The sequence below is a fragment of the Monodelphis domestica genome, chromosome 1 (assembly GCF_027887165.1).
Source record: "Monodelphis domestica isolate mMonDom1 chromosome 1, mMonDom1.pri, whole genome shotgun sequence".
NCBI classification, from domain to species: Eukaryota; Metazoa; Chordata; class Mammalia; order Didelphimorphia; family Didelphidae; genus Monodelphis; species Monodelphis domestica.
The window spans coordinates 722,972,972-722,998,863 of record NC_077227.1 but is presented as its reverse complement, the minus strand read 5'-3'; the positions used below and the strand labels follow the sequence as shown (position 1 = coordinate 722,998,863).

The 25,892-nt window shown below is 42.4% G+C and overlaps 1 gene segment (V, D, J or C); it reads left to right on the top strand.

Annotated features, from left to right (window-relative positions):
* Positions 1-12,810: 12,810 nt before the first annotated feature.
* On the top strand, positions 12,811-24,396 carry LOC130457468 (immunoglobulin kappa variable 3-11-like; the record flags this gene model as incomplete). The annotated part of the segment is given in 3 exon segments: positions 12,811-12,859; positions 23,315-23,611; positions 24,365-24,396. Coding segments are annotated over 3 exon segments (378 nt in total), but the record flags the coding sequence as incomplete, so codon positions are not given.
* Positions 24,397-25,892: the final 1,496 nt, after the last annotated feature.

Here is a 25,892-nt window from a genome sequence, read left to right as displayed (position 1 = left end):
TTGACCATTTGTCAATTGGGAAATGATTTGATTTCTTATACATTTTACTTAGTTCCTTGTATGTCTGTGGAATTAGAATTTTGTCAGAGAATTTTGTCATCAAATTTTTTCCCTGTTTGCTTTATCCCTTCTAATTTTGGTCACATTGGTTATGTTTGCACAAAACCTTTTTAATTTAATATAATTAAAATTACTCATTTTGCATCTTGTAATGTTCTCTTCCCTTGCTTGATCTTAAATTCTTTCCTTCCCATAGATATGACAGGTATAGCATTCCTTGTTCTTCTAATTGACTAATTTTCTCACTCTTTGTTTTAATTATATACCCATTTTGAACTTATCTTGGTATAGAGTATGAGATACTGATCTAAACCTAATTTTTGCTACACTGTTTTCCAATTTTCCCTCAGAGCTGCTTTTTGATAAGTGACTTTCCCATCTATAAGATGAAGGGAAATCAGTAAATATTTGTATGTCTACTAAGTACTCTAAAGGTTTTTAATAAATATCATCTAATTTGATCCTCACAACAACGGAGGCAGAGTGCTATTATTTTGCCCAATTTATACTTCACAAAACTGAGGCAAATGGGGAGTTAAATGACTTGCCCAGAGTCACACAGGGCTTCTTAATTCCAGATCCAACAGTCTTTCCCCTGCCCAATCAGCCGCCTCCAGAGTCTGAGGGGTGCAATATATTTCCAGTAACTTCTCAGATTCTGTCTCTTCTGAGTCTTGGAGGCTGAAATGCTTATAAGAGGAACTTGTGATTGACTATCCAACAGTGGTTAGGTGTCATGCTGAGTTCCTACATCACTTTGAAAGACTAAATTATCCAGATCAAAGAGAAATTTTCCTGATTATCTCCAGGTTTATTTGGAGCATCAGCAATAGTTCATTTACTCATGATTGAGGGAAGTAGATGGAGAATCAAACATGGCACCCAACATTTAGATCTTTATATTTTTCCTTTCATGGGAGAAACAGACACAAAATCTAAATATAATTTATCTTCCCCTGAGAGTTTCCATTCTATTGCACTGAATTTAATACCTCGGCATCTCTGCCCAGTCACTGGACAATCATAGCACTGTCTATGTGACTTTGTGAGGAGGATAAAGAGAAGCATGAATGGATAGATCAGCAAATGCTGGATGAATTCTCAGTGGCCCAAGAAGTCATGGGATAAGTGAGTGATTGAATACCAGATTGAATCTTCTTGGTTCTGAGTTTTGATTCTAGAGGGTTGCCTGGTTAATGAGGAAAAAGAAGGTTCTGACTATTGCAAGATTTAAATTATTGTCCAATGTGTCAAGTGTTATTTTATAAAGTTTATTACCTGACAAAATAGAACCACGTTACTAAGTTTTTCTACCTGTTCAAAAATCCCTGCTGCACCAAAGCCTCCACAGGAAGGAAAGAGAGGACTAGACATGGAACTCCACCAAATTTCTGTCCTGACTACATCAGCATGGAATGACAGGAAATGAGTGGGGTGCTGGGAATGTGGTATTCTGGGGATCATGGTTTTTAGGGTAACAGATTCTAATCACACTCTGTCCTGGGATAGTCCATCACAGGGTTCTGGAAAGAGGCTGCTGTTCCTAACTTAGATCAAAACTCTGATCTACAAAGAGAGCAGCATCAGTGAAACCTGCCCTTTAAGCAGAAACAACTCCTGCCACCAGGCACCAAACTGCCCCCCACCACACCCTCCTGGTTTGCATGGCTCCTGCTGAGGAAATGAGGCCAGCTGAGGAGGGCAGCTATAAAGAGGCAGCTGGGAGGGAGCTGCTGGGGAGCCAGAGCTCAGGCACAGGGAGATGATGGGGTCTCAGGCTCAGCTGTTCTGCCTCCTGCTTCTCTGCATCCCAGATGAGGGAGGAAGATCAGAGACTGTCCTGAGCAATTGTTAGAGGAGTCCTGGGAAGCCCTGCTTGTCTCCTGTCCTTCTGGGGAGAGTTTGGTTCTGGGTGATTGTGAGGGTCAGAGGGGCCATCTGTCCCCTCATGGGTCAGGAGGCAGTCTGGGTTGGCACCTGAGGATCTACCTCACTACATTACATCAGTGATTCATCCCGGTACTTTGGAGACATGAATATTTGTGACTTTTTCTTTGTCCTTCTGCTTTCAGGTTCCAGAGGGGCCATTGGAGTGACCCAGTCTCCATCCTCCCTGGCTGTGTCTCCAGGAGAGAGAGTCACCCTGTCCTGCAGGGCCACTCAGAGTATTAGTAATAACATACACTGGTACCAACAGCGCCCAGGCCAGTCTCCCAGGCTCCTCATTTACTGGGCCTCCAACCTACACTCTGGGGTCCCTGCCCGGTTCAGTGGCAGTGGCTCTGGGACAGATTTCTCTCTTACCATCAGTGCTGTGGAACCAGAGGACATCGGACACTATTACTGTCAGCAGAGTAATAATTGGCCTCTCACAGTGCTCCAGCCCTGAACAAAAACCTGCCCAGGCAGCTGCTGAGGGAGCCCCCACTGTCCCAGGGGCTCCTCCTCCCCCCACAGCTGGGGCAGCTTGTCTGGGCTGCCTCTAAAGGAGGTTTCTGGGTCTCACAGGAGGCTGCTGGGCCTGGGATGGGTGCTGAGCCTGGTCTCTTCCCATCCAACAATTATGGAGTGGCGCCTCCTCACTCATTGGATGTCACCCTAAAGGTGGGTTTGTCTCACTCACACCTGACCAAGACTCCCCTTTCCAAATCTTCAACAAGTGTTGAAGACCCTTTACATGAAGACCTGCAGTACAAGGGATAGAGCTACCTAGGCAGGTAGGTGGTACAGTGGTTAGAGCCAGGCATGGAGACAAGTAGGCATGAGTTCCCAACCAGGCTCAGATATGCTGGGCAACTCACTTAGTTTCATTTCAGTTCTCTCATCTCACAGAGTCGCATCATAGCAGCACCTTAGGGAGATCCAAGTTATAAACTGCTTAGCAGCCAGCCTGACCCTTAGAAAGCATTATAGAAATGAGAGCTATCTGTATTATTATTATATATTGAAAGTATATTGTTAATTGATCCAATCATTTTGGAAGGCACTTTGGAATTATGCACAAAGAGCTTTAAAGGAATGCCTGCCCTTTGATCCAGTAATACCACTATTGTATTCCAAAGAGATAAAAAACAAGCAAACAAACAAACATTGAAAGCTTCTGTTGGAACAAAATATTTATAGCTGCACTTTTGGTGGTGGCAAAAAAATTGGAAAAAGAGGGGGTGTCCCTCGATTGGGGAATGGCTGAACACATTTTGGTATCTGTTGGGGATGGAATATTATTGTGCTCAAAGGAATAATAAAGTGGAGGAATTCCCTGGAGACTGGAACAACCTCCAGGAAGTGATGCAGAGCGAGAGGAGCAGAACCAGAACATCTCATGCAGTCACTGAAATACTGTGGGGTGATCAGATGTAACAGACTTTTCTACTAGCAGCCATGCAATGATCCAGGACAATGCAAAGGGACTGATGAGAAAGAACGCTCTCCACATCCAGAGAAAGAACTGTGGGAGCAGATACACAGAAGAAAAAGATGATTGTTCACATGATTCGATGGGGATAGTCTTGGGGGTACATTGATAATATGGAAATCAGTTTTAAACATGTAAAACCCAGTGGAATTGCTTGTCAGCCACAGAAGTGGGGAGGGGGAGAGGGGAAGGAAAGAAAATGTGTCATGGAAACATGGAAAAGTATTCTAAAAAAATAAATTTTTAAGTCACGTTTTCGTTAGACCTCTGTACTCTAAGGAAAACTCCTTTTTCTTCGTGGTTGATTCTATGGAGGTTATTTGGGAACTTCAAGGTATGAATTCCAACCCAAAGAGAAGCCACATGACCCTTTCCAAAGCACCTAGGGGCAAAAGGTTCACAATCCAGAATGTGATATATGGTAAAGGGAAGTTTCCACACTTGGGCAATAATGTTACCCATCAGTCTGCAGCCCTCCCAGCAGAGGGCCCTCCACAGGCTCAGCAGTTTGGAGTTCTGACCATGCCAGGGCAAGACTTGGGCTATTAGAGCTTCTCTTCATCACTCCTCTCTCATGCCCCTCAGTGGTGAAAATGATATTAGTCAGAATCCCATGGACTTAGGCATGACTTTTGTTTGAAAGCACACACTCAGTGGAGCAAAGAGACACTTCCTAGACAGCAGGGAGGAAGAACAGCAGTGGGAATGCCAGGGAGAGGCTTAGTGGGCTGAGGGGAGATGAAAGTACAAGTGAGGAAGGTTCCACGAGCACCTGAGAGGCCTCTTGCATGGCAGGTGTGCCCAGAAAAGGAAAGTTTTGTGGTAACGAAGACACCCCATTATTATGGCCCAATAAAGGAGGGGTGATGTTGGTGTGTCTGCATCCCAGATAGGTCAGTGGCTAGAGATGGGGGTTTGTGGGAAAGGAGAAAGTCATCACAAGATGGAGGCTGACAACAACCTGAGGACTCCAGCAAGACAGGGGTCAGGGATGGTGGATTAAATGTTTGTAGACACAAATGGCCTCCCTTTGCTGGGAGCAGAGGAGATCAATGTGGATGCTGGGGCTGGGAAAGAGAGGGACAGGGACCCAGGATGGGCTCAGTAATTGGTGACAACTGCTGAGAAGAGCTGGAACCCTCCACCACTGATCCCATAGAGGGGCACCAGAGCAGGGCATTGCCTCCAGGTCTAATATTTCTGCTGGATCCTGGTAAGTCAGGAGCAAAGTCTCTGACACTGTACATTTCTGGGATTGAAGGACAAGTTAGAACTGCTTTTCGTTTTTCATTTTATGGCTTTTATTTGATTTTTACTCTTTTTCCATGGTTACATCGTCCTTGTTGTCTAGTCACTCCCTTCTTCTCTCCCTCCTCCCAGAGTTGACAAGCAGTTCTACTGGGTTAAACATGTATTATCCCTCAAAACCTATTTCTCTATTATTCCCCTTTGTAATAGAGTCATCTTTTAAAGCCAAAAACCCAAATCATATACCCACACATAGAAGTGATAAATCATATGTTTTCTTCTGGATTTCTTCCCCCACAGTTCTTTCTGTGGATATAGTAACCAATAGAGTAACAAAGTGCATTACATTGGATCATTCCACAATGTTTCACATTCTATGCACCATGTTCTCTTGGTTCTGCTCACTTCACTCTGCATTTGTTCATGGAGGTCCTTCCAGTTCATATAGAAATCAAGCAGTTTAGAATTCCTTGCTGCACAATATTCCTTCAGCAGCATATACCACAATTTGTTCAGCCATTCCACAGTCGATGGAAACCCCCTCATTTTCCAATTTGTTTTGCCACCACAAGCACAGCTATAATTTTTTTTTGTACAAACAGAACCTTTCCCATTTTTATCTCTTTGGGATACAAACCCAGTAGTGGTATTGCTGAATCAAAGGGCATGCATACTTTAAAGCCCTTTGGGCATAATTCTAGACTGCCTTCCAGAATGTTTAGATCAAATAGCAAGTCTACCAGCAATGTATTAGTGTCCCAATTTTGCCACATCTCCTCCAACATTTATTATTTTCCTTTACTATCATATTGACCAATCAGCTAGGTTTAAGGTGGTAGCTCAGAGTTTTTTGATTTACATTTCCCTAGTCAGGAGAAATTTAAAACTTTTTTCATATGATTATTGATAGTTTTGATTTCTTTTTCTGAAAACTGCCTATTTATATCTCTTGATATGGAAAAAGGCATGTTGCATTGACTGGTCAAAATTCTTAATCTTTTAAAGTTATTTTTCTTTAGATTGTTGCTCTTCTTGAAGGGTTTGTTCTCCTGGGTTTACTCTGCATTGGTTCACACTAGCCAAAATTCCCTAAAATTAGCTCATGTCATTTCTTCAATGAAATAATATTATACTCATCACAATTTTTCTAGCCAATCTCCAATCCACATGTACCCTATTAGAGTGCTGGGTTTTTTCTTTTTTCTCTTCCCATGCCCTTTACTCGATTTTTTGGAAATTAGTAGATTTTGCTTGTAATTCTTGTCTACCTAGTATCTATAGTCCTGCTCTTCACCAATCCTCTCCTCATCACACCTTGTTTTTTCTGCTGAGTTTGACAAAATCCTAAATCAGCCTCCTTTTATCTGTATTAACCATTTCAGGAATGAAGTTCCTCTGATGCCAACCTTCCCCACTCTTTCTGCCATCTTTGTAGGCTCTGCTTTTCATATGTCAGAAAGCAATGGGGAGGTAACTCCCCCAGAAATTCATCAAGTCATGGCAGATGTAACTACATAGATAGATAGATAGATAGATAGATAGATAGATAGATAGATAGATAGACAGACAGACAGACATAGATATAGATATAGATATAGATATAGATGTAGATATAGATATAGATATAAATATAGATGATATAGATATAGACATAGACATAGACATAGACATAGACATAGACATAGACATAGACATAGACATAGATATAGATATAGATATAGATATAGATATAGATATAGATATAGATATAGATATAGATATAGATATAGATATACACACACAGGAGCAAAGACAGGGAGCAGAGATTAATATAAAATGTACCCTGAAGCTCTAGTTATTTTCAAGGCACTAAAGCTCATACTGGATTGAGGCTTATCATGAATGCTAAAGGAAAGAAGAAGGATGGGCTGGTCAGAGTTTGTTTGTGTTAGCCATCGTTGGGAAACAGAATATCAGAGAAAAGAGAGTGCTCCTGCCCAGTGGGCCACATCAAGATAACAGGCAACAGAAAAAAGGCAGAACCAGCCATCACTCCTCTTGCTCCTCTTTTCTCTGCTAATGAGATTCAGAAGTGGGAAAGTACAAGAGAAATGAATGGGATCAAATTGAAAAAGTGAGCAGATAAGTCAATGCAGAGTGGTCCTTCAATAAGTTCAAGGAAACAGACCTAGAAAAACTGATTTCCAGAACAAACTAACCCTGAGAATAGGCTAACATAAAGATAAGTCCAATGTGTTGGACTTGCTGAGGAAGCATCATTGTTTCCTAAGGGAAAGGCCAATGGAAATGCCCCTTTGTGGTGAGGGAGTCAATGGACATGGTGCTTGGGCATGCCCAGATCATGCTCTATCCAGGGCTACAATCTAAAGTTATGTTTGAAAACTCATAAATATGCTCACTTGGAAAAAATAAAAGACAGGACAAAAAATAAAGTCAGGACCCCAAACCTCTGAGCCTCTGGAGGGGCCTCTGCAGGGAGGCCTGCTGACTAATGGATAACATTATGGCCCATGTGGGGAAACAATCCTTTTCCAGACATCAAATTCTGGATGGGGAATTTTTGACTCCAGGTGCTTTGGAAGGGATCATGTGGCTGCTCTCTTTGGATGGTATTTTATGCCTTGATGCTTCCAAATTATCTGTATAAAATCAAACAGGAAGAAAAATCAGTTTTAGAGTTTAGAGCCAAAATCTGACTGCTTAAAGATCCCTGTTGATGAATAAATGAATCAATTCATTTTTTTCAAAGTCCTTACCTTCTGTCTTAAAATTGATACCAGTTTAGATAGGGAGGCAAAGGGTGGGAAGGGATAGACAATTGTGGATAGGTGACAAGCCTAGGGACATACAGCTAATTTCTGAGATTTCAATAGATTTCAGGTCTTCTTGGCACCTGATTCAACACTCTTTTCACTGCCCCATCAGCTGCCTCCAGAGTCTGAGGTGTCAATTCTGCTTCCATTCCTGTCTCAGATGCTGACTTTTGGGAGCCTGGCTGATTGCAAGGGAACTTGGGATTGACTCTCACACAGAAAGTGGGCTTCGGTTACTGGGTTCCCACATCACTTGGACAGACTAAATAATCTGGATCAATGTGACATTTTCCTGAGTGTATCAGGGTCTCTTTGGAGTCAGGAATGCCTCCTTTACACAAGACTCAGATGGGTAAGTAGAAAAGCATGTGGAGGTGTGTCTGGAAATTAATAGAAAAATAAAACCTATAAAATTTCTAAAATCTAAATAGTCAAAATATAGAATTTATGAGGGAAGTTACCTACACTTTGAAAAAATAAAACCAAATCACTCGCCTCTTTTTTTTGACTTTTTGTTTTAAGGGGAATTTTTTTGAGTAGAATAGGCTTGGTTATCTGTATTTATTAGTATAGAAAAGAAAGACAAACTTTCTTAAAAAACTAAAATAAGCAAATACATATGTTATAAAATTGGTGGGGAGTTGTAAATTCTTTTTGGAAAAAAAAGATGCCCCCTTTCTACCCCATACAAATGTTACCTAAATGATAGAGGAGAAGGATCCAAATGGAAGTGTCAGGATGATTCCATATCAGCCCTAAAACACAAAAAAGTGTTTCACATGAAACCGTAAATGTCCATTCCATACAGCTTGTTGAAAATAAAATCTGCAAGAAATCATACTCTTAATTGTCTTCACTGTCCTGCTTGTCTTTACTCCCTTCTAAAATTCCTTCTGTTCTTTTGGTTGCATTGAAGAAAATGCTCTAATTGGTCTTTTCTTTAAAAATGGCTAGCCCTCCTTACCCCTCTTCTCCCCCATCAGCCACTAAGTAAACTGAGAGAAATAAAGAGTGGGGTGGGAGGAATGAGCCCTGTCACCAATAGAGTCCAACAAAATGAATCACTCCTTGGCTATGCCCTGAAATGCATGGCTCTGAATGTGGTGCCCATCACTTCTCTTCCGGGGTCCTCTGGACACTTGTTGCATTGAATGGTCAGAATTCTTAATCTTTCCAAATTACTTTTCTTTAAATCATTGCTCTCCTTGAAGGCGTTGTTCTCCTGATTTTTATCTGCGTTGGTTCCTAATGACCGGAATTCCTTGAATAATCTCATGTCATTTCTTACCACAAAATAATGTTATATTCATTCATCACAATTTTTCTTACCATTTGCTAGTTGTCTTAAAGTCAGTCTAAGGTAACCTATGAGAGTCAAAGTTGATTTTTTTCCTTCATTTTTCTCTCTTCATCCCCTTTAGTTTCTCTTTTGAAATCAGTAGATTTGGCCCGCAACTCTTGTCACCCCAATATCTATAAACCTGCTCCTAAGCACCTCTCTCCATATCCCTTCTTATTTTCCTGCTGAGTTAGAATCATTCCTAAAGCAACCTCCTGTTTTTCCATCTGTTTTTTACTTCTCATCCATTTGAAGAATGAAGTGTATTCATCGCCAAGTTTCCCCATTCTTTATGTCATCTTTGTATACTCGGCTTTTCACACTTCAGAAAGTGATGGAGACGTAGATCCATAGGAAAGTCTTCAAGTCACTTCAGATTTAAATATGTGTGGAAGCAATGACAGACAGCAAAGATTAATACTAAAAAGTACCAGGGGCAGCTGGGTTGCTCAGTGGATTGAGAGCCAGGCATTGAGACAGGAGGTCCTAGGTTCAAATCTGGCCTCAGACACTTCCCAGCTGTGTGACCCTGGGCAGGTCACTTGAACCCCATTGCCTAGCCCTTACCACTCTTCTGCCATGGAACCAATATATAGTATTGACACCAAGATAGAAGGTAAGGGTTTTAAAAAAATACTAAAAAGTACCATGATTCTCTAGGACTGTCACTAAAAGTGACACTAAAGCTCACATTGTTTTCAGGTTTCTTAAGAATACTAAGGGAAAGAAAAAGGAAAGGAAAGGGAGGAGCTATTTGTCTCCTTTTGTTCATCCTGGGGGAAAGTAGATAATTAGAGAAAAGAGAGTGCTACTGCCCAATGGGCTGCATCAAGGTAACAGCCAACAGAAAAAGGCAAAAATAGCCATTATTTCTCTTGCTCCTCTTTTTTCTGCTAAGGAGACTCTTTGAACTGGGAAAGGTAGAACAAAAAAGATTGAGAACAAATTGAAACAGTGAGCAGATAAGTAGATGCAGAGCAGTTGTTCAATACATTCAAGGGAACAGACCTGGAAAAACTGCATTCCTGATCAAACTATCCCTAAGGCACAGGCTAACATAAAGGGTGGTCCAATGTGCTGGCATTCCTGAGGAAGCATCATCCTTTCCTAAGGGGAAAGGCCAATGGAAATACTCCTTGGTGTTGAGAGAGTCAATGGACATGGCCCCTGGGCACGACCAAGCCATGATCTATCTAGTGCTATGATCCAAAGATATTGAAAAACTGCTTAAATACTTACTGAGGAAAAATTAAAGGAAGCATTAATAATGAAGATTAACCTTGAAGTTGTGTCCTGTGACTTCCTTTTTTTCTCCCCACCTTTTTCTTTTTGTGCTGTATATTCAGCACTTGACCAGCACAAAACTAAATAGATCTATCATGAAGTCTCAAATTTCTGCTGTCTGGGGAAAAAAAAGTTTTAATTGTCTTAAATTATATTATATATGATCTTATAAGTGTGAACATTGAAGTTTTCTCCTTTCTTTTTAAAATCTTTGTTACGAAGGAGGTCTTTCTGATTTGAAGATGGAAAGAGATATATTCATAAGTAAATATGAAGAAGAATCATAGAAAATAAAATAAGAAATCAAAATGAGTAAAATCTTCCTTAATTACAGTTATTCTTCTATGTATAGTGTTCCCATTTGGAAATAACCATAATAGACGCATTTAGGTAGTGCTTTATAGTTCACCAAGTGCTTTACAAATATTAACCCTATTCATCCTCACAATCATCAACTTGGCTGGCACGGGCTAATTTTTAATCCCAGTTTTGAGATGAGGAAGCTGAAGCAGACAAGGGATAAGTGACTTGTCCAGGGTTGTACAGCTAGTAAATATCTGAGGCTGGATTTTAATGGCCTTCCTGATTCTAGGTCCAGGGATCTATCTCCTCCACCACTAGCCATTTCCACTGGGGCTTCATTGACATGGGAAAGTTTGAAAACAATAGAAATACTTGAGTCTGCTGATACATTTTAGATCTGTAAAGTGTCCTCTATTCCTCCAGCTATGGCAGTTGGATAAGAGATCTGATTGTGGAGCAAAAGGGAAAAGGCTGAGGAGGATAGAACTATTGAAGCCAGGAGCTAGAGTCAATCTGGGTGAAATGACTCTCATTTGCTGGGTGCTGAGGACAACTACTAGGGAGAGAGACAGGACCACTAATGAAGAGCTTCTAAGCATAGCCAGACGTGGCCCACTGAATCATGGAGGAGCATGAGAGAGGACAACTGATAAAGAGAAGCTCTTATTGCCCAAGTGGAGCCCTGGCATGGTCAGGACCCCAAATCTCTGAGCTTGTGAAGGGGCCTCTGGAGGGAGGGCTGCTGACTGATGGGTAACATTATGGCCCAGGTTGGGATATTTTCTTTAAATATATCTAACATTCTGGATTGTGAATGTTTGGCCCCCCGGTGCTTTGGAGGAAAGGATCATTTGGCTTCTCTCTTGGATAGGAATTCATATTTTATTCATACCTTAAAGTTCCTAGATCATCTTTGTAGAACCAACCAGGAAGAAAACTGAGCTTCCCTTAGTGTATGGAGATCCATCCAAAATTTGACTCCCTAAAGTTCCCCCTTTTTTTCCTTCTTCCCTTTAAACACTATTTTATTTGGTCATTTTCAAACACTTCATTAGAAACAAAGATCACTCTCTTTTTCTCCTCCCCGACTCCTCCCAATGGCACTGTGTGATTCCTCTGGTATCACATGTGTCCTCAGGCCGTACTCTTTTCCATGTTGTTGGTATTTGCATTAAGGTGCTCATTTAGAGTCTCTCCTCAATCATATCCCCTCCACCCCTGTAGCCAAGCTGCTGCCCTTCCTCAGTGTTTTCACTCCCCCCTTCCCCACCCCACCCCCCGTTCCCTTTTGATGAATAAATGAATCAAATAATATTTGACAAAGCCCTTACCTTCTGTCTTCAGACCGATACAAGTATAGGTTCTAGGAAGAAGTGTGGGAAGTGACAGACAATAAGGTTAAGGGACTGGCCAGGATACTTTCTTAAGTTAAAATAGCTTTTAGATTTTCTTTGCTTTCCACTGCCTCATCAGCTGCCTCCAGAGCATGAGGTGTGAATTCTGCTTCCATTCATGTCTCAGTACCTGAATGTTTGTAAGGGGAACCTATTATTGATTCTTACACAGAAAGTGGGCTTCAGTTATTGGGTTCCTAAATCACTTGGATAGACTGAATAATCTGGATCAAGGAGACATTTTCCTGAGCATATCAGGGTCTCTTTGGAGTCAGGAATGCCTCCTTTACCCAAGACTCAGAGGAGTAAGTGGAGTCTCCAAAGGCATCCAAAGCTCAGCTTATACTTTCCTTTCAAAGGAGAAAGAAGAGAAACAGAGACAAAACTTCAATATTATTAAATCTCTGACCCCTGAGATTTTCCTTTCTGTTCCCCCAAATTTAAAAACTCCCCACTGTGACTGGATGGCCCCAGCCTTGTCTAATAGACCTATTGTGGAAGGGAAAGAGAAGCATGTATAGTAGGCTGGAGGTACAGGGGCAAATGCTGGATGAACTCTCCAGAAAGGACCAAAGAAGCCACTGGATAAATGAGTGACTGAATGCCAGGATGAGATCTTCTTGGTTCTGAGGTTCTAGACTAGAGGGTTGCCAAGCTCCTAAGGAAAGGGAAGATTCCAAGTATCCTAGGATAGTCCATCTCAGACTTCCACAAGGAGGCTGCTGTCCCTAACTGAGGCCAAAGATCTGATCTCCAGAGAGGGCAGCATCAGTGAAATCTGCCTTTTGAGTGGAAAGCTGTCTCTCCTCCCACTCCAGCCACTCAGCCCCAAACTCCCTCCATCTTCTTTTGCAGGGCTCCTGCTGAGGAAATGAGGCCAGCTGAGGAGGGCAGCTATAAAGGGGCAGCTGGGAGGGAGCTGCTGGGGAGCCAGAGCTCAGGCACAGGGAGATGATGGGGTCTCAGGCTCAGCTGTTCTGCCTCCTGCTTCTCTGCATCCCAGGTGAGGGAGGAAGATCAGAGACTGCTCTGAGCAATTATTTGCCTCTTGTCCCTTCAGAGAGAATTAAAATGTTTGAATGTGAGGGACAGAGACATAATGTTGTCCCTCTTGGAGATGGACAATTTAATTCAAAACTTTATGACAGTGACCTGCCCTTCTATTATCGTGCATCTAATGATCTGTAACTGGTATTTTTGTGTTGCTGATTGCAGGTTCCAGAGGGGTCATTGGGCTGACCCAGTCTCCGTCTTCCCTGGCTGTGTATCCAGGAGAGACGGTCACCCAGTCAGAGCATTAACAACCATATATTCTGGTTCCAACAGCCCGGAGGTCAGGCTCCTGGAGTCCTTGTTAGCTATGCTTCCACCCTGCACTCTGGGGTCCCTGTCAGGTTCAGATTTCTCTTTGACCATCAGTGGTGTGGAACCCGAGGACATCGCAGACTATTACTGCATGCAGGTAGACAGGTGGCCTCTCACAGTGCTCCAGCTCTGAACAAAAAGCTGCCCAGGCCCTGCTCCAGGAGCCATTATTAGCTCATTTACTTCTTTCCTCACTGATGGGACAGAGGCAGCTTCTCTTGGTTGCCTCAAGAGGTCTGCAGGCCTGAGACAGATGGTGGGGCAGCACCAAGATTCCTCTTTTGATCTGATTACGTCACCCAAGAACGGGGCAGTCAATGACAAAATCTAGTGGATGGAGAAGCCCCACAGGTAGAAAACTGGCTTAAGCCATTCTTGTCCCCAGACAGCCTCTACCAAGCTGACATTAAATAATCTCACAGCTTTGTAAGAATGGCAGCAAATCTAATGATTAGAATTTGTTAAATGCCTACTATTGTCCCAGGCACCGTCCCAAGTCCTTCATAAACAGGGTCTCATTTGATCCTTACAATAACTGGTGTAATAGAAAGGATGATCTGTGTGACTATTTCTTGTTGCTCTAACTAGAGACTCTGGCTTTCTAGAGAGAGATGCTGGTAGAGGGACACTTGAGGGCTGCCTCTTTACAATGGGGAGAGAGGAGAGATGCTGCTTGAGATAGAGGGACGCTGCCACAGGGGAATGCTCTGGAGTCTGCCTATAATCTCTATTGATGGCTGATAGATCAGTCTATTTCCTTACCTCCTCCTCCCTTCACTCCCAGATCCCACACACTCCCTCACCTCCTTCTCTTCTTCTAGCCTCTCCCTCCCAGTTTCTTCTTGAAGCTTAGGGCTTTGCCCTTCCCTCCTGAGTGGACTATGAAGATACTCTTGTTTTCTTTCTCAGGTAAGGGGTTTATTGGGAAACAACAGGATAGAGAACTGAGGAAAGAGGGATGAGGGTTTCGCTACTCTTTAATAAGGGATAGGAGGAATTTGGGAACTCAGTCCAGTCACAGCTGTGATTCTAGGACAGTCGGAGAGATGGAGGACAGCAGTTAAAATCTTCTTTTCTTCTCCACAAAACCACCAAAGTCTCAGCCTAATTTTAGAAGCCCCCCTCAAGGGTCCTTCAGCCTGGGACAAAAGCTAACAAGATCAGTTCAGCTTCTTCCCCCTACAGCCAGACTTGCCTCCCTTGGCCAGAAAAACCTCCAGAGAGCCAAAGTCTCCTTTCTTGGTCAGTCACCCTCCCAGAGAGAGAGAGAGAGAATCCTCTCCCCTGGCCAGCTTCAACTGCCTCCTCCTCCTCCTGGGAACATTCCATTTGGAACCTTCTCCTTGATTGACAGACAGGATCCCAGCCTTGTTCCTTGTATGACCTGGCTTGCAAGTCCTTTCTCTCTCCATGTCTTTTCCACAATCCCCCCTTTTATTCCATAAAAAAATGCAACTTGCAATTTTCAATGATACTTACCTTTATAATAGCTCTATCTGTTTTTTAACCCTGTGCTATCCTAAATATTCTCTTACACCCCCCCCCCAAATAAAAAAAATCTTAACTCATCCTAGCTATTCTATCTACCCAGATGCTAAGCTAAGAATGGGTTATAGGAAAATGGTTTACGTAAGGGAATTCACATGAACATAGTTCTTTACATCACAACAAGTTAATTAACAACATCTCAACAATTCCACTAACATTAAGAATATGCAAATGTCCTATTTCCTAAAGTCTGTATATTCACTAAGTAAAATTTCCTATCACTAACGAATGCTAACTTACAATTATGATGCAATCTAACTTCTATACTTCAGAACTTCTGTGACTCTACTTACTTAAGCCTTAAACAAATCCACTAGGCTATTGTTAGTGGTTAGACTATTAATAAATCACTCTAATATAGTTAGCAAGGTAGTTAATTAGTAAGTACATGTGTCCATAGGATATACTCAGTATAGATTTAGATATGTACATCAGTCTAAATTTCCGTGCAAACTCATGCAGATAAGAAATATTTTTATCTGTTTGAATTTCCCGCAGAAATTTTTATCAGTGTCTTTTGATATGCAAATATGCATGTTGTATACTTATCCAATCCATGAGATACCTTCCTATGCTATGTAGGATGTGCATGCGTATATATGTGATGTTCACATGTATGACGCCTTCTTACATATATGTCCTCATGGTCAAAAGTTCCAAAATTTCAAAGTTCCAAAGTCCTTCCATGTCCATTCATGTTGCTTGTAGAGAATCTTCCTCTCTGGTCCTTCGTCTGGTCCACATGCCAGTCACCACCGTCCAGTCTTGATTGAAGACGTGTTCTTCCAATCAGGATCCACTGCTAAAATCAGTCAGGAACCGGGAACACATGAACAAACCGTGAACCTGAATGCACGTGAGATTTTTGCATATGTGTGCAAGAGTGAAAAGTTACTTTAGCATGGAAGTAAGATGGAATCTTGGTGAATGTCAGAATTTATCACTCTTTCTTCATGTCTGCACGTAAGATTACATGTGTGTTCTTCGTGCATGGGGATAAGCTTTTGCATTTGTACATCTTCGTGCTTGCAAATAAGGTGTACAAGTGTTTTACGTGCATGGGTGTGAGCATTATGCACAAGAATAATGATTCCAAGTTTGCTAAATCTTGTTTTGCTTTTCACTAGAAGATTTATTGATTGCTTGTTGTAATAATGTCTTTGAGAGAGAATATAGAAAATTTTGTATCCATTTATAAAAACATTGTTTCTGTTTCCTTACCGTGTGACAGGCAGAGGCTATGTATAAAAATATATAGATTTACTGTGGCTGCTACTCTTTCCAATGCATTTTTCCTTTTGTTACACTGTGTTACTGGCTGTATTTCTTACTGGAACTGTATTATTTGATTCAGGGGTGCTATTCTTTCATCAATTCATCTTCTGCAGGCCTCTCTTTTCTGTATTCTGGTGGCTCTCATGCTTTCCTACAAATAGGTGCTATTATTATCCCCATTTTAATGATCAGGAAACCAAGAGACCAAGTGATGAGTGTAGCTGAAGATCTTGTAAGGGGAACTTGTGATTGACTATCCCACAGAAATGGAGCTTCACATGCTGGGTTCCTCCATCACTTGGAGAAACAAAATTATCTGGATCGATGAGAAATTTTCCAGATTGTTTCAGGGCCTCTTTGGAGCATCAGTGAAAGTTCTTTTACTCATGATTGTGGGAAGTAAGTGGAGAATTAAAAATGGCACAGAATGTTCAGACTTTAATATTTTCCTTTTAAGGGAGAAACCGAGATAAAACCTAAATATAATTAACCTCCACGCACACCCCAGACTTTCCTTTCTGTTGCACTGAATTTAATACCGTGGTATCTCTGCCCAGTCATTGGACAATCATAGCACTGTCTGTGTGACTTTGTGAGGAGGGTAAAAAGAAGCATGAATGGAGGGTCTGTGATACAGCCGCAAATTCTCCAGAAGGGGCCCAAAGAAGGCATTGGATAAATGGGTGATTGATTGCCAAGTTGGTATCTATGTGGTTCAAAGTTTCCTTTGTAGAGGATATTCACTGGTTCCAGAAGGAGCGTTCCCTAACTCAGACCAAAGATCTGGTCTCCAAAGAGGGTACCTCATTGCATTGCTGCTAGTAGAAAAGTCTGTTACATTTGATCATCCCACAGTATTTCAGTGACTTCATGAAATGTCCTGGTTCTGCTGATCTCACACTCCATCAGAAGTTCTCTGTTAATCTGAAAACTTCCTTTGAGGTGAACCCTGTCCCTCCTCCCACTCCTGCCACCCAGCCTCAAACTGCCCCTCCCCACCCTCTTGTTAGAGATCTTCTGTCTCCAAATACACAGAACTGTACTTTGTATATTATCTAAACCTAAACATGAGGAAAAATTTTTCTTTTCTTTTCCTTTAAACTCTTTCCTTCTGCCTTAGAATCATCATAGTATATTGTTTCCAAGGAGGAAATACACAAAGGGCTAGGCAAAGAGGATAAGTGACTTCCTCAGGGCCATGCAGCTAGGAAGTCTCTAAAGCCTTTTGAGTTCAGATTTGAATACAGCACCTCTCATCTCTAGGCTTGGCTCTCAAATCCACTGAGTCACTTAGTTGCCCCCCAAAAAAGTATTTCCATAAATATCAGCAGAAAAGTAGTCAACGTCAAAGCAGTCTGATACTCTCTAAGATACAGAAGCTTTGATCAATAGAATAAATGAGGAGCAAATGGCCTTTAGCAACCCAATGATGCCAGCTTTTGAGATAAGGACTTACTAAAAACTGTTGTGAAAACTGAAACACACTACAGCAGAAAAAGAATGAAAAGAATAAATGATCTAAAATAGTCTTGATTAGAGAAACACAAGTGAAAAACAAACATTAAAAAATTAAAATAAGGAATTTATTATGCTTTATAATTCATAGGTAATTGAATTGTCGTCTTGAAAGCAAAAAGATACTGCCTTTATGCCACACACCCAGACACTACCTAGATGACAAGGGACAGAGAACCAAATGGGAATGTCAGAGTAGGGCAGCAGGGGATTTGGAAGAACAATGTTATTTAAAGGTTCAAGTAGTCATGATTCGATCACCACATAAATGAGCCTCTCTGCAAAGGAAGTTTTCAGATTAACAGAGAACTTCTGATGGAGTGTGAGATCAGCAGAACCAGGACATCTCATGAAGTCACTGAAATACTGTGGGATGATCAAATGTAACAGACTTTTCTGCTAGCAGCAACTCAATGATCCAGGACAATCCCAAGGGACTAATGAGAAAGAACGCTCTCCACATCCAGAGAAAGAACTGTGGGAGCAGAAACACAGAAGATAAAGATGATTGTTCACATGATTCAATGGGGATAGTCTTGGGGGTTTGGCTCTAAATGATCACTCTATTGCAAACACTGATAATATGGAAATACATGCAAAACCCAGTGGAATTGATTGTCATCTCTGGAAGTGGGAAGGGAAGAGGGGAAGGAAAGAAAATGTATCATGGAAACATGGAAAAATATTCTTAAATAAATTACTTTTTTAAGTCACGTTTTCGTTAGACCTCGGTACTCTAAGGAAAACTCGTTTTTCTTCCTGGTTGATTCTATGGAGGTTATTTGGGAACTTCAAGGTATGAATTCCAACCCAAAGAGAAGCCACAAGACCCTTTCCAAAGCACCTAGGGGCAAAAGGTTCACAATCCAGAATGTGATATATGGTAAAGGGAAAGTTCTACACTTGGGCAATAATGTTGCCCATCAGAAGCCCTCCCGGCAAGGGACGCTCCACAGGCTCAGAGGTTTGGGGTCCTGACCATACCAGAGCTCCACTTTGGCTATTAGAGCTTCTCTTCATCAGTCCTCTCTCATGCTCTTCAGTGGTGAAAATGATGAAATTAGACACAATCCCATGGACTTAGGCATGATTTTTCTTTGAAAGCACACACCAAGTTGCAAAAATGGAGATTTGAACCCCGGACTTCAATTCCCAGAAGTCCTTGACCACTTCTCAGAATGCTTTGTAACCTCACCTGAATTCCCACCTGGGCTGAGAACAGAAATTATTATTTAAACTAACTCCGCCTACATCAGTCTCTCTCTCTCTTGGCTTCCACTTCTAGGGACATACGTCTCCCAAGATGTAGTGAGCGACATTGAATGGGCCTTTCCGCTCTCCTAGCCACGTACTTTCTTATTCACATATTCTTTATTTCTTAATCTTTAATAACTACATATTAACATAAAAACTTTTAACTACAGCAGTTGGAGACCTTTCCTGCACCTCACACGTGCCAATGGTGACTCAAGCTTAGCTTAGGACAGTGCAGGGGGGCAGTTAGTTATTTCTGATTTGTCATTAAATAGCACATGCCCGTGTAGTGTGGGTGTGCACATTCTTGGGTGCTACACCAAGCAAGATGGAGGAAATTTAAAAATCACAAAGTGGAGCAAAGAGACACTTCCTAGACAGCAGGGAGAAAGAACACCAGTGGGAATGCCAGGACGAGCTTAGTGAGCTGAGGGGAGATGAAAGTACAAGTGAGGAAGGTTCCAAGAGCACCTGAGAGGCCTCTTGCATGGCAGTTCTGCCCAGAAAAGGAAAGTTGCCTAGAAATGAAGAATCCCCATTATTATGGTCTAGTAAAGGAGGGGTCATGTTGATGTGTCTGCATCCCAGATGGGTCAGTGGCTAGAGATATGGCTGTGTGGGAAAGGAGAAAGGCATCACAAGATGGAGCCTGAGAACAACCAGAGGACTCCAGCAAGACAAGGTTCAGGGATGATGGATTAAATGTTTGTAGACACAAATTGTGTTCCTTTGCTGGGAGCAGAGGAGATCTGTGTGGATGCTGGGACTGAGAAAGATAGGGACAAGGACCCAGGATGGGCTCAGTAATTGGTGACAACTGCTGAGAAGAGCTGGAACCCTCCACCACTGATCCCATAGAGGGGCACCAGAGCAGGGCATTGCCTCCAGGTCTAATAATCCTTATGGATCCTGGCAAGTCAGGAGGCAAAGTCTCTGACACTGTACATTTCTGGGATTGAAGGACGAGTTAAAGGTACTTTTTATTTTTCATTTTATTGCTTTTATTTGATTTTTAACATTTTTCCATGGTTACATAGTCCTGTTGTCTCCCTTCTCCTCCCAAAGTTGACAAGAAAATCCAATGGCTTATACATGTATTATCACTCAAAACCGATTTCCCTATTATTCACATTTGGAATAGTGTCATCTTTTAGAGCCAAAACCCCTAATCATATATCCATACATATAAGAGATAAATCATATGTTTTCTTCTGGATTTCTACCCCAACAGTTCTTTCTCTGCATATGAATAGCGTTCTTTCTCATAAATCCCTCAGGATTGTCCTGCATTATTGCACTGCTACTAATAGCAAAGTCCATTACATTGAATCGTTCCACAATGTTTCCCTTTCTGGATACAATGATCTCTTAGTTCTTTTCATTTCACTCTGCATTGATTCATGGAGGTCCGTCCAGTTCATATAGAAATCAAGCAGCTCAGGGCAGCTGGGTAGCTCAGTGGATTGAGAGCCAGGCCTAGAGATGGGAGGTCCTGGGTTCAAATCTAGCTCAGACACTTCCCAGCTGTGTGACCCTGGGCGAGTCACTTGATCCCCATTGCTTAGCCCTTACCACTCTTCTGCCTTGGAGCCAATACACAGTATTGACTCCAAGATGGAAGGTAAGTGTTTGAAAAAAATAAAAGAAATCAAGCAGTTCATCATTCCTTACTGCACAATACTATTCCATCAGCATCATATACCACAATTTGTTCAGCTATTCCCCAAATGATGGGGGACAGAGACCCCCATTTTTCCAATTTTTTGCCACAACAAAGAAAGCTGCTAAGAATATTTTGTGTACATATTTTTCCCATATTATCTCTTTGAGGTATAAATTCAGTAGTGGTATTGCTGTACCAAAGGGCAGGCAGTCTTTTTTTTTTTAAACCCTTACCTTCCGTCTTGGAGTCAATACTGTGTATTGGCTCCAAGGCAGAAGAGTGGTAAGGGCTAGGCAATGGGGGTCAAGTGACTTGCCCAGGGTCACACAGCTAGGAAGTGGCTGAGGGCAGATTTGAACCTAGGACCGCCTGTCTCTAGGCCTGGTTCTCAATCCACTGAGCTACCCAGCTGCCCCCGGCAGGCAGTCTTTTAAAGGCCTTTGGGCATAATTCCAGATTGTCTTCCAGAATGTTTGGATGAATTCACAATTCTACCAACAGTGTATTAGTGTCTGGATTTTGCCACATCCCTTCCAAAATTTATTATTTTCCATTAATATCATATTGACTAATCTACCAGGTATGATGTGGTACCTCAGAGATGTTTTGATTTGCTTTTCTCTAATCTGGAGAGATTTAGAAAATTTTTTCATATGATTATTGATCGTTTTGATTTCTTCATCTGAAAATGGCCTATTCATATCCCTTGACCATTTGTCAATTGGGAAATGATTTGATTTCTTATACATTTTACTTAGTTCCTTGTATGTCTGTGGAATTAGAATTTTGTCAGAGAATTTTGTCATCAAATTTTTTCCCTGTTTGCTTTATCCCTTCTAATTTTGGTCACATTGGTTATGTTTGCACAAAACCTTTTTAATTTAATATAATTAAAATTACTCATTTTGCATCTTGTAATGTTCTCTTCCCTTGCTTGATCTTAAATTCTTTCCTTCCCATAGATATGACAGGTATAGCATTCCTTGTTCTTCTAATTGACTAATTTTCTCACTCTTTGTTTTAATTATATACCCATTTTGAACTTATCTTGGTATAGAGTATGAGATACTGATCTAAACCTAATTTTTGCTACACTGTTTTCCAATTTTCCCTCAGAGCTGCTTTTTGATAAGTGACTTTCCCATCTATAAGATGAAGGGAAATCAGTAAATATTTGTATGTCTACTAAGTACTCTAAAGGTTTTTAATAAATATCATCTAATTTGATCCTCACAACAACGGAGGCAGAGTGCTATTATTTTGCCCAATTTATACTTCACAAAACTGAGGCAAATGGGGAGTTAAATGACTTGCCCAGAGTCACACAGGGCTTCTTAATTCCAGATCCAACAGTCTTTCCCCTGCCCAATCAGCCGCCTCCAGAGTCTGAGGGGTGCAATATATTTCCAGTAACTTCTCAGATTCTGTCTCTTCTGAGTCTTGGAGGCTGAAATGCTTATAAGAGGAACTTGTGATTGACTATCCAACAGTGGTTAGGTGTCATGCTGAGTTCCTACATCACTTTGAAAGACTAAATTATCCAGATCAAAGAGAAATTTTCCTGATTATCTCCAGGTTTATTTGGAGCATCAGCAATAGTTCATTTACTCATGATTGAGGGAAGTAGATGGAGAATCAAACATGGCACCCAACATTTAGATCTTTATATTTTTCCTTTCATGGGAGAAACAGACACAAAATCTAAATATAATTTATCTTCCCCTGAGAGTTTCCATTCTATTGCACTGAATTTAATACCTCGGCATCTCTGCCCAGTCACTGGACAATCATAGCACTGTCTATGTGACTTTGTGAGGAGGATAAAGAGAAGCATGAATGGATAGATCAGCAAATGCTGGATGAATTCTCAGTGGCCCAAGAAGTCATGGGATAAGTGAGTGATTGAATACCAGATTGAATCTTCTTGGTTCTGAGTTTTGATTCTAGAGGGTTGCCTGGTTAATGAGGAAAAAGAAGGTTCTGACTATTGCAAGATTTAAATTATTGTCCAATGTGTCAAGTGTTATTTTATAAAGTTTATTACCTGACAAAATAGAACCACGTTACTAAGTTTTTCTACCTGTTCAAAAATCCCTGCTGCACCAAAGCCTCCACAGGAAGGAAAGAGAGGACTAGACATGGAACTCCACCAAATTTCTGTCCTGACTACATCAGCATGGAATGACAGGAAATGAGTGGGGTGCTGGGAATGTGGTATTCTGGGGATCATGGTTTTTAGGGTAACAGATTCTAATCACACTCTGTCCTGGGATAGTCCATCACAGGGTTCTGGAAAGAGGCTGCTGTTCCTAACTTAGATCAAAACTCTGATCTACAAAGAGAGCAGCATCAGTGAAACCTGCCCTTTAAGCAGAAACAACTCCTGCCACCAGGCACCAAACTGCCCCCCACCACACCCTCCTGGTTTGCATGGCTCCTGCTGAGGAAATGAGGCCAGCTGAGGAGGGCAGCTATAAAGAGGCAGCTGGGAGGGAGCTGCTGGGGAGCCAGAGCTCAGGCACAGGGAGATGATGGGGTCTCAGGCTCAGCTGTTCTGCCTCCTGCTTCTCTGCATCCCAGATGAGGGAGGAAGATCAGAGACTGTCCTGAGCAATTGTTAGAGGAGTCCTGGGAAGCCCTGCTTGTCTCCTGTCCTTCTGGGGAGAGTTTGGTTCTGGGTGATTGTGAGGGTCAGAGGGGCCATCTGTCCCCTCATGGGTCAGGAGGCAGTCTGGGTTGGCACCTGAGGATCTACCTCACTACATTACATCAGTGATTCATCCCGGTACTTTGGAGACATGAATATTTGTGACTTTTTCTTTGTCCTTCTGCTTTCAGGTTCCAGAGGGGCCATTGGAGTGACCCAGTCTCCATCCTCCCTGGCTGTGTCTCCAGGAGAGAGAGTCACCCTGTCCTGCAGGGCCACTCAGAGTATTAGTAATAACATACACTGGTACCAACAGCGCCCAGGCCAGTCTCCCAGGCTCCTCATTTACTGGGCCTCCAACCTACACTCTGGGGTCCCTGCCCGGTTCAGTGGCAGTGGCTCTGGGACAGATTTCTCTCTTACCATCAGTGCTGTGGAACCAGAGGACATCGGACACTATTACTGTCAGCAGAGTAATAATTGGCCTCTCACAGTGCTCCAGCCCTGAACAAAAACCTGCCCAGGCAGCTGCTGAGGGAGCCCCCACTGTCCCAGGGGCTCCTCCTCCCCCCACAGCTGGGGCAGCTTGTCTGGGCTGCCTCTAAAGGAGGTTTCTGGGTCTCACAGGAGGCTGCTGGGCCTGGGATGGGTGCTGAGCCTGGTCTCTTCCCATCCAACAATTATGGAGTGGCGCCTCCTCACTCATTGGATGTCACCCTAAAGGTGGGTTTGTCTCACTCACACCTGACCAAGACTCCCCTTTCCAAATCTTCAACAAGTGTTGAAGACCCTTTACATGAAGACCTGCAGTACAAGGGATAGAGCTACCTAGGCAGGTAGGTGGTACAGTGGTTAGAGCCAGGCATGGAGACAAGTAGGCATGAGTTCCCAACCAGGCTCAGATATGCTGGGCAACTCACTTAGTTTCATTTCAGTTCTCTCATCTCACAGAGTCGCATCATAGCAGCACCTTAGGGAGATCCAAGTTATAAACTGCTTAGCAGCCAGCCTGACCCTTAGAAAGCATTATAGAAATGAGAGCTATCTGTATTATTATTATATATTGAAAGTATATTGTTAATTGATCCAATCATTTTGGAAGGCACTTTGGAATTATGCACAAAGAGCTTTAAAGGAATGCCTGCCCTTTGATCCAGTAATACCACTATTGTATTCCAAAGAGATAAAAAACAAGCAAACAAACAAACATTGAAAGCTTCTGTTTGAACAAAATATTTATAGCTGCACTTTTGGTGGTGGCAAAAAAATTGGAAAAAGAGGGGGTGTCCCTCGATTGGGGAATGGCTGAACACATTTTGGTATCTGTTGGGGATGGAATATTATTGTGCTCAAAGGAATAATAAAGTGGAGGAATTCCCTGGAGACTGGAACAACCTCCAGGAAGTGATGCAGAGCGAGAGGAGCAGAACCAGAACATCTCATGCAGTCACTGAAATACTGTGGGGTGATCAGATGTAACAGACTTTTCTACTAGCAGCCATGCAATGATCCAGGACAATGCAAAGGGACTGATGAGAAAGAACGCTCTCCACATCCAGAGAAAGAACTGTGGGAGCAGATACACAGAAGAAAAAGATGATTGTTCACATGATTCGATGGGGATAGTCTTGGGGGTACATTGATAATATGGAAATCAGTTTTAAACATGTAAAACCCAGTGGAATTGCTTGTCAGCCACAGAAGTGGGGAGGGGGAGAGGGGAAGGAAAGAAAATGTGTCATGGAAACATGGAAAAGTATTCTAAAAAAATAAATTTTTAAGTCACGTTTTCGTTAGACCTCTGTACTCTAAGGAAAACTCCTTTTTCTTCGTGGTTGATTCTATGGAGGTTATTTGGGAACTTCAAGGTATGAATTCCAACCCAAAGAGAAGCCACATGACCCTTTCCAAAGCACCTAGGGGCAAAAGGTTCACAATCCAGAATGTGATATATGGTAAAGGGAAGTTTCCACACTTGGGCAATAATGTTACCCATCAGTCTGCAGCCCTCCCAGCAGAGGGCCCTCCACAGGCTCAGCAGTTTGGAGTTCTGACCATGCCAGGGCAAGACTTGGGCTATTAGAGCTTCTCTTCATCACTCCTCTCTCATGCCCCTCAGTGGTGAAAATGATATTAGTCAGAATCCCATGGACTTAGGCATGACTTTTGTTTGAAAGCACACACTCAGTGGAGCAAAGAGACACTTCCTAGACAGCAGGGAGGAAGAACAGCAGTGGGAATGCCAGGGAGAGGCTTAGTGGGCTGAGGGGAGATGAAAGTACAAGTGAGGAAGGTTCCACGAGCACCTGAGAGGCCTCTTGCATGGCAGGTGTGCCCAGAAAAGGAAAGTTTTGTGGTAACGAAGACACCCCATTATTATGGCCCAATAAAGGAGGGGTGATGTTGGTGTGTCTGCATCCCAGATAGGTCAGTGGCTAGAGATGGGGGTTTGTGGGAAAGGAGAAAGTCATCACAAGATGGAGGCTGACAACAACCTGAGGACTCCAGCAAGACAGGGGTCAGGGATGGTGGATTAAATGTTTGTAGACACAAATGGCCTCCCTTTGCTGGGAGCAGAGGAGATCAATGTGGATGCTGGGGCTGGGAAAGAGAGGGACAGGGACCCAGGATGGGCTCAGTAATTGGTGACAACTGCTGAGAAGAGCTGGAACCCTCCACCACTGATCCCATAGAGGGGCACCAGAGCAGGGCATTGCCTCCAGGTCTAATATTTCTGCTGGATCCTGGTAAGTCAGGAGCAAAGTCTCT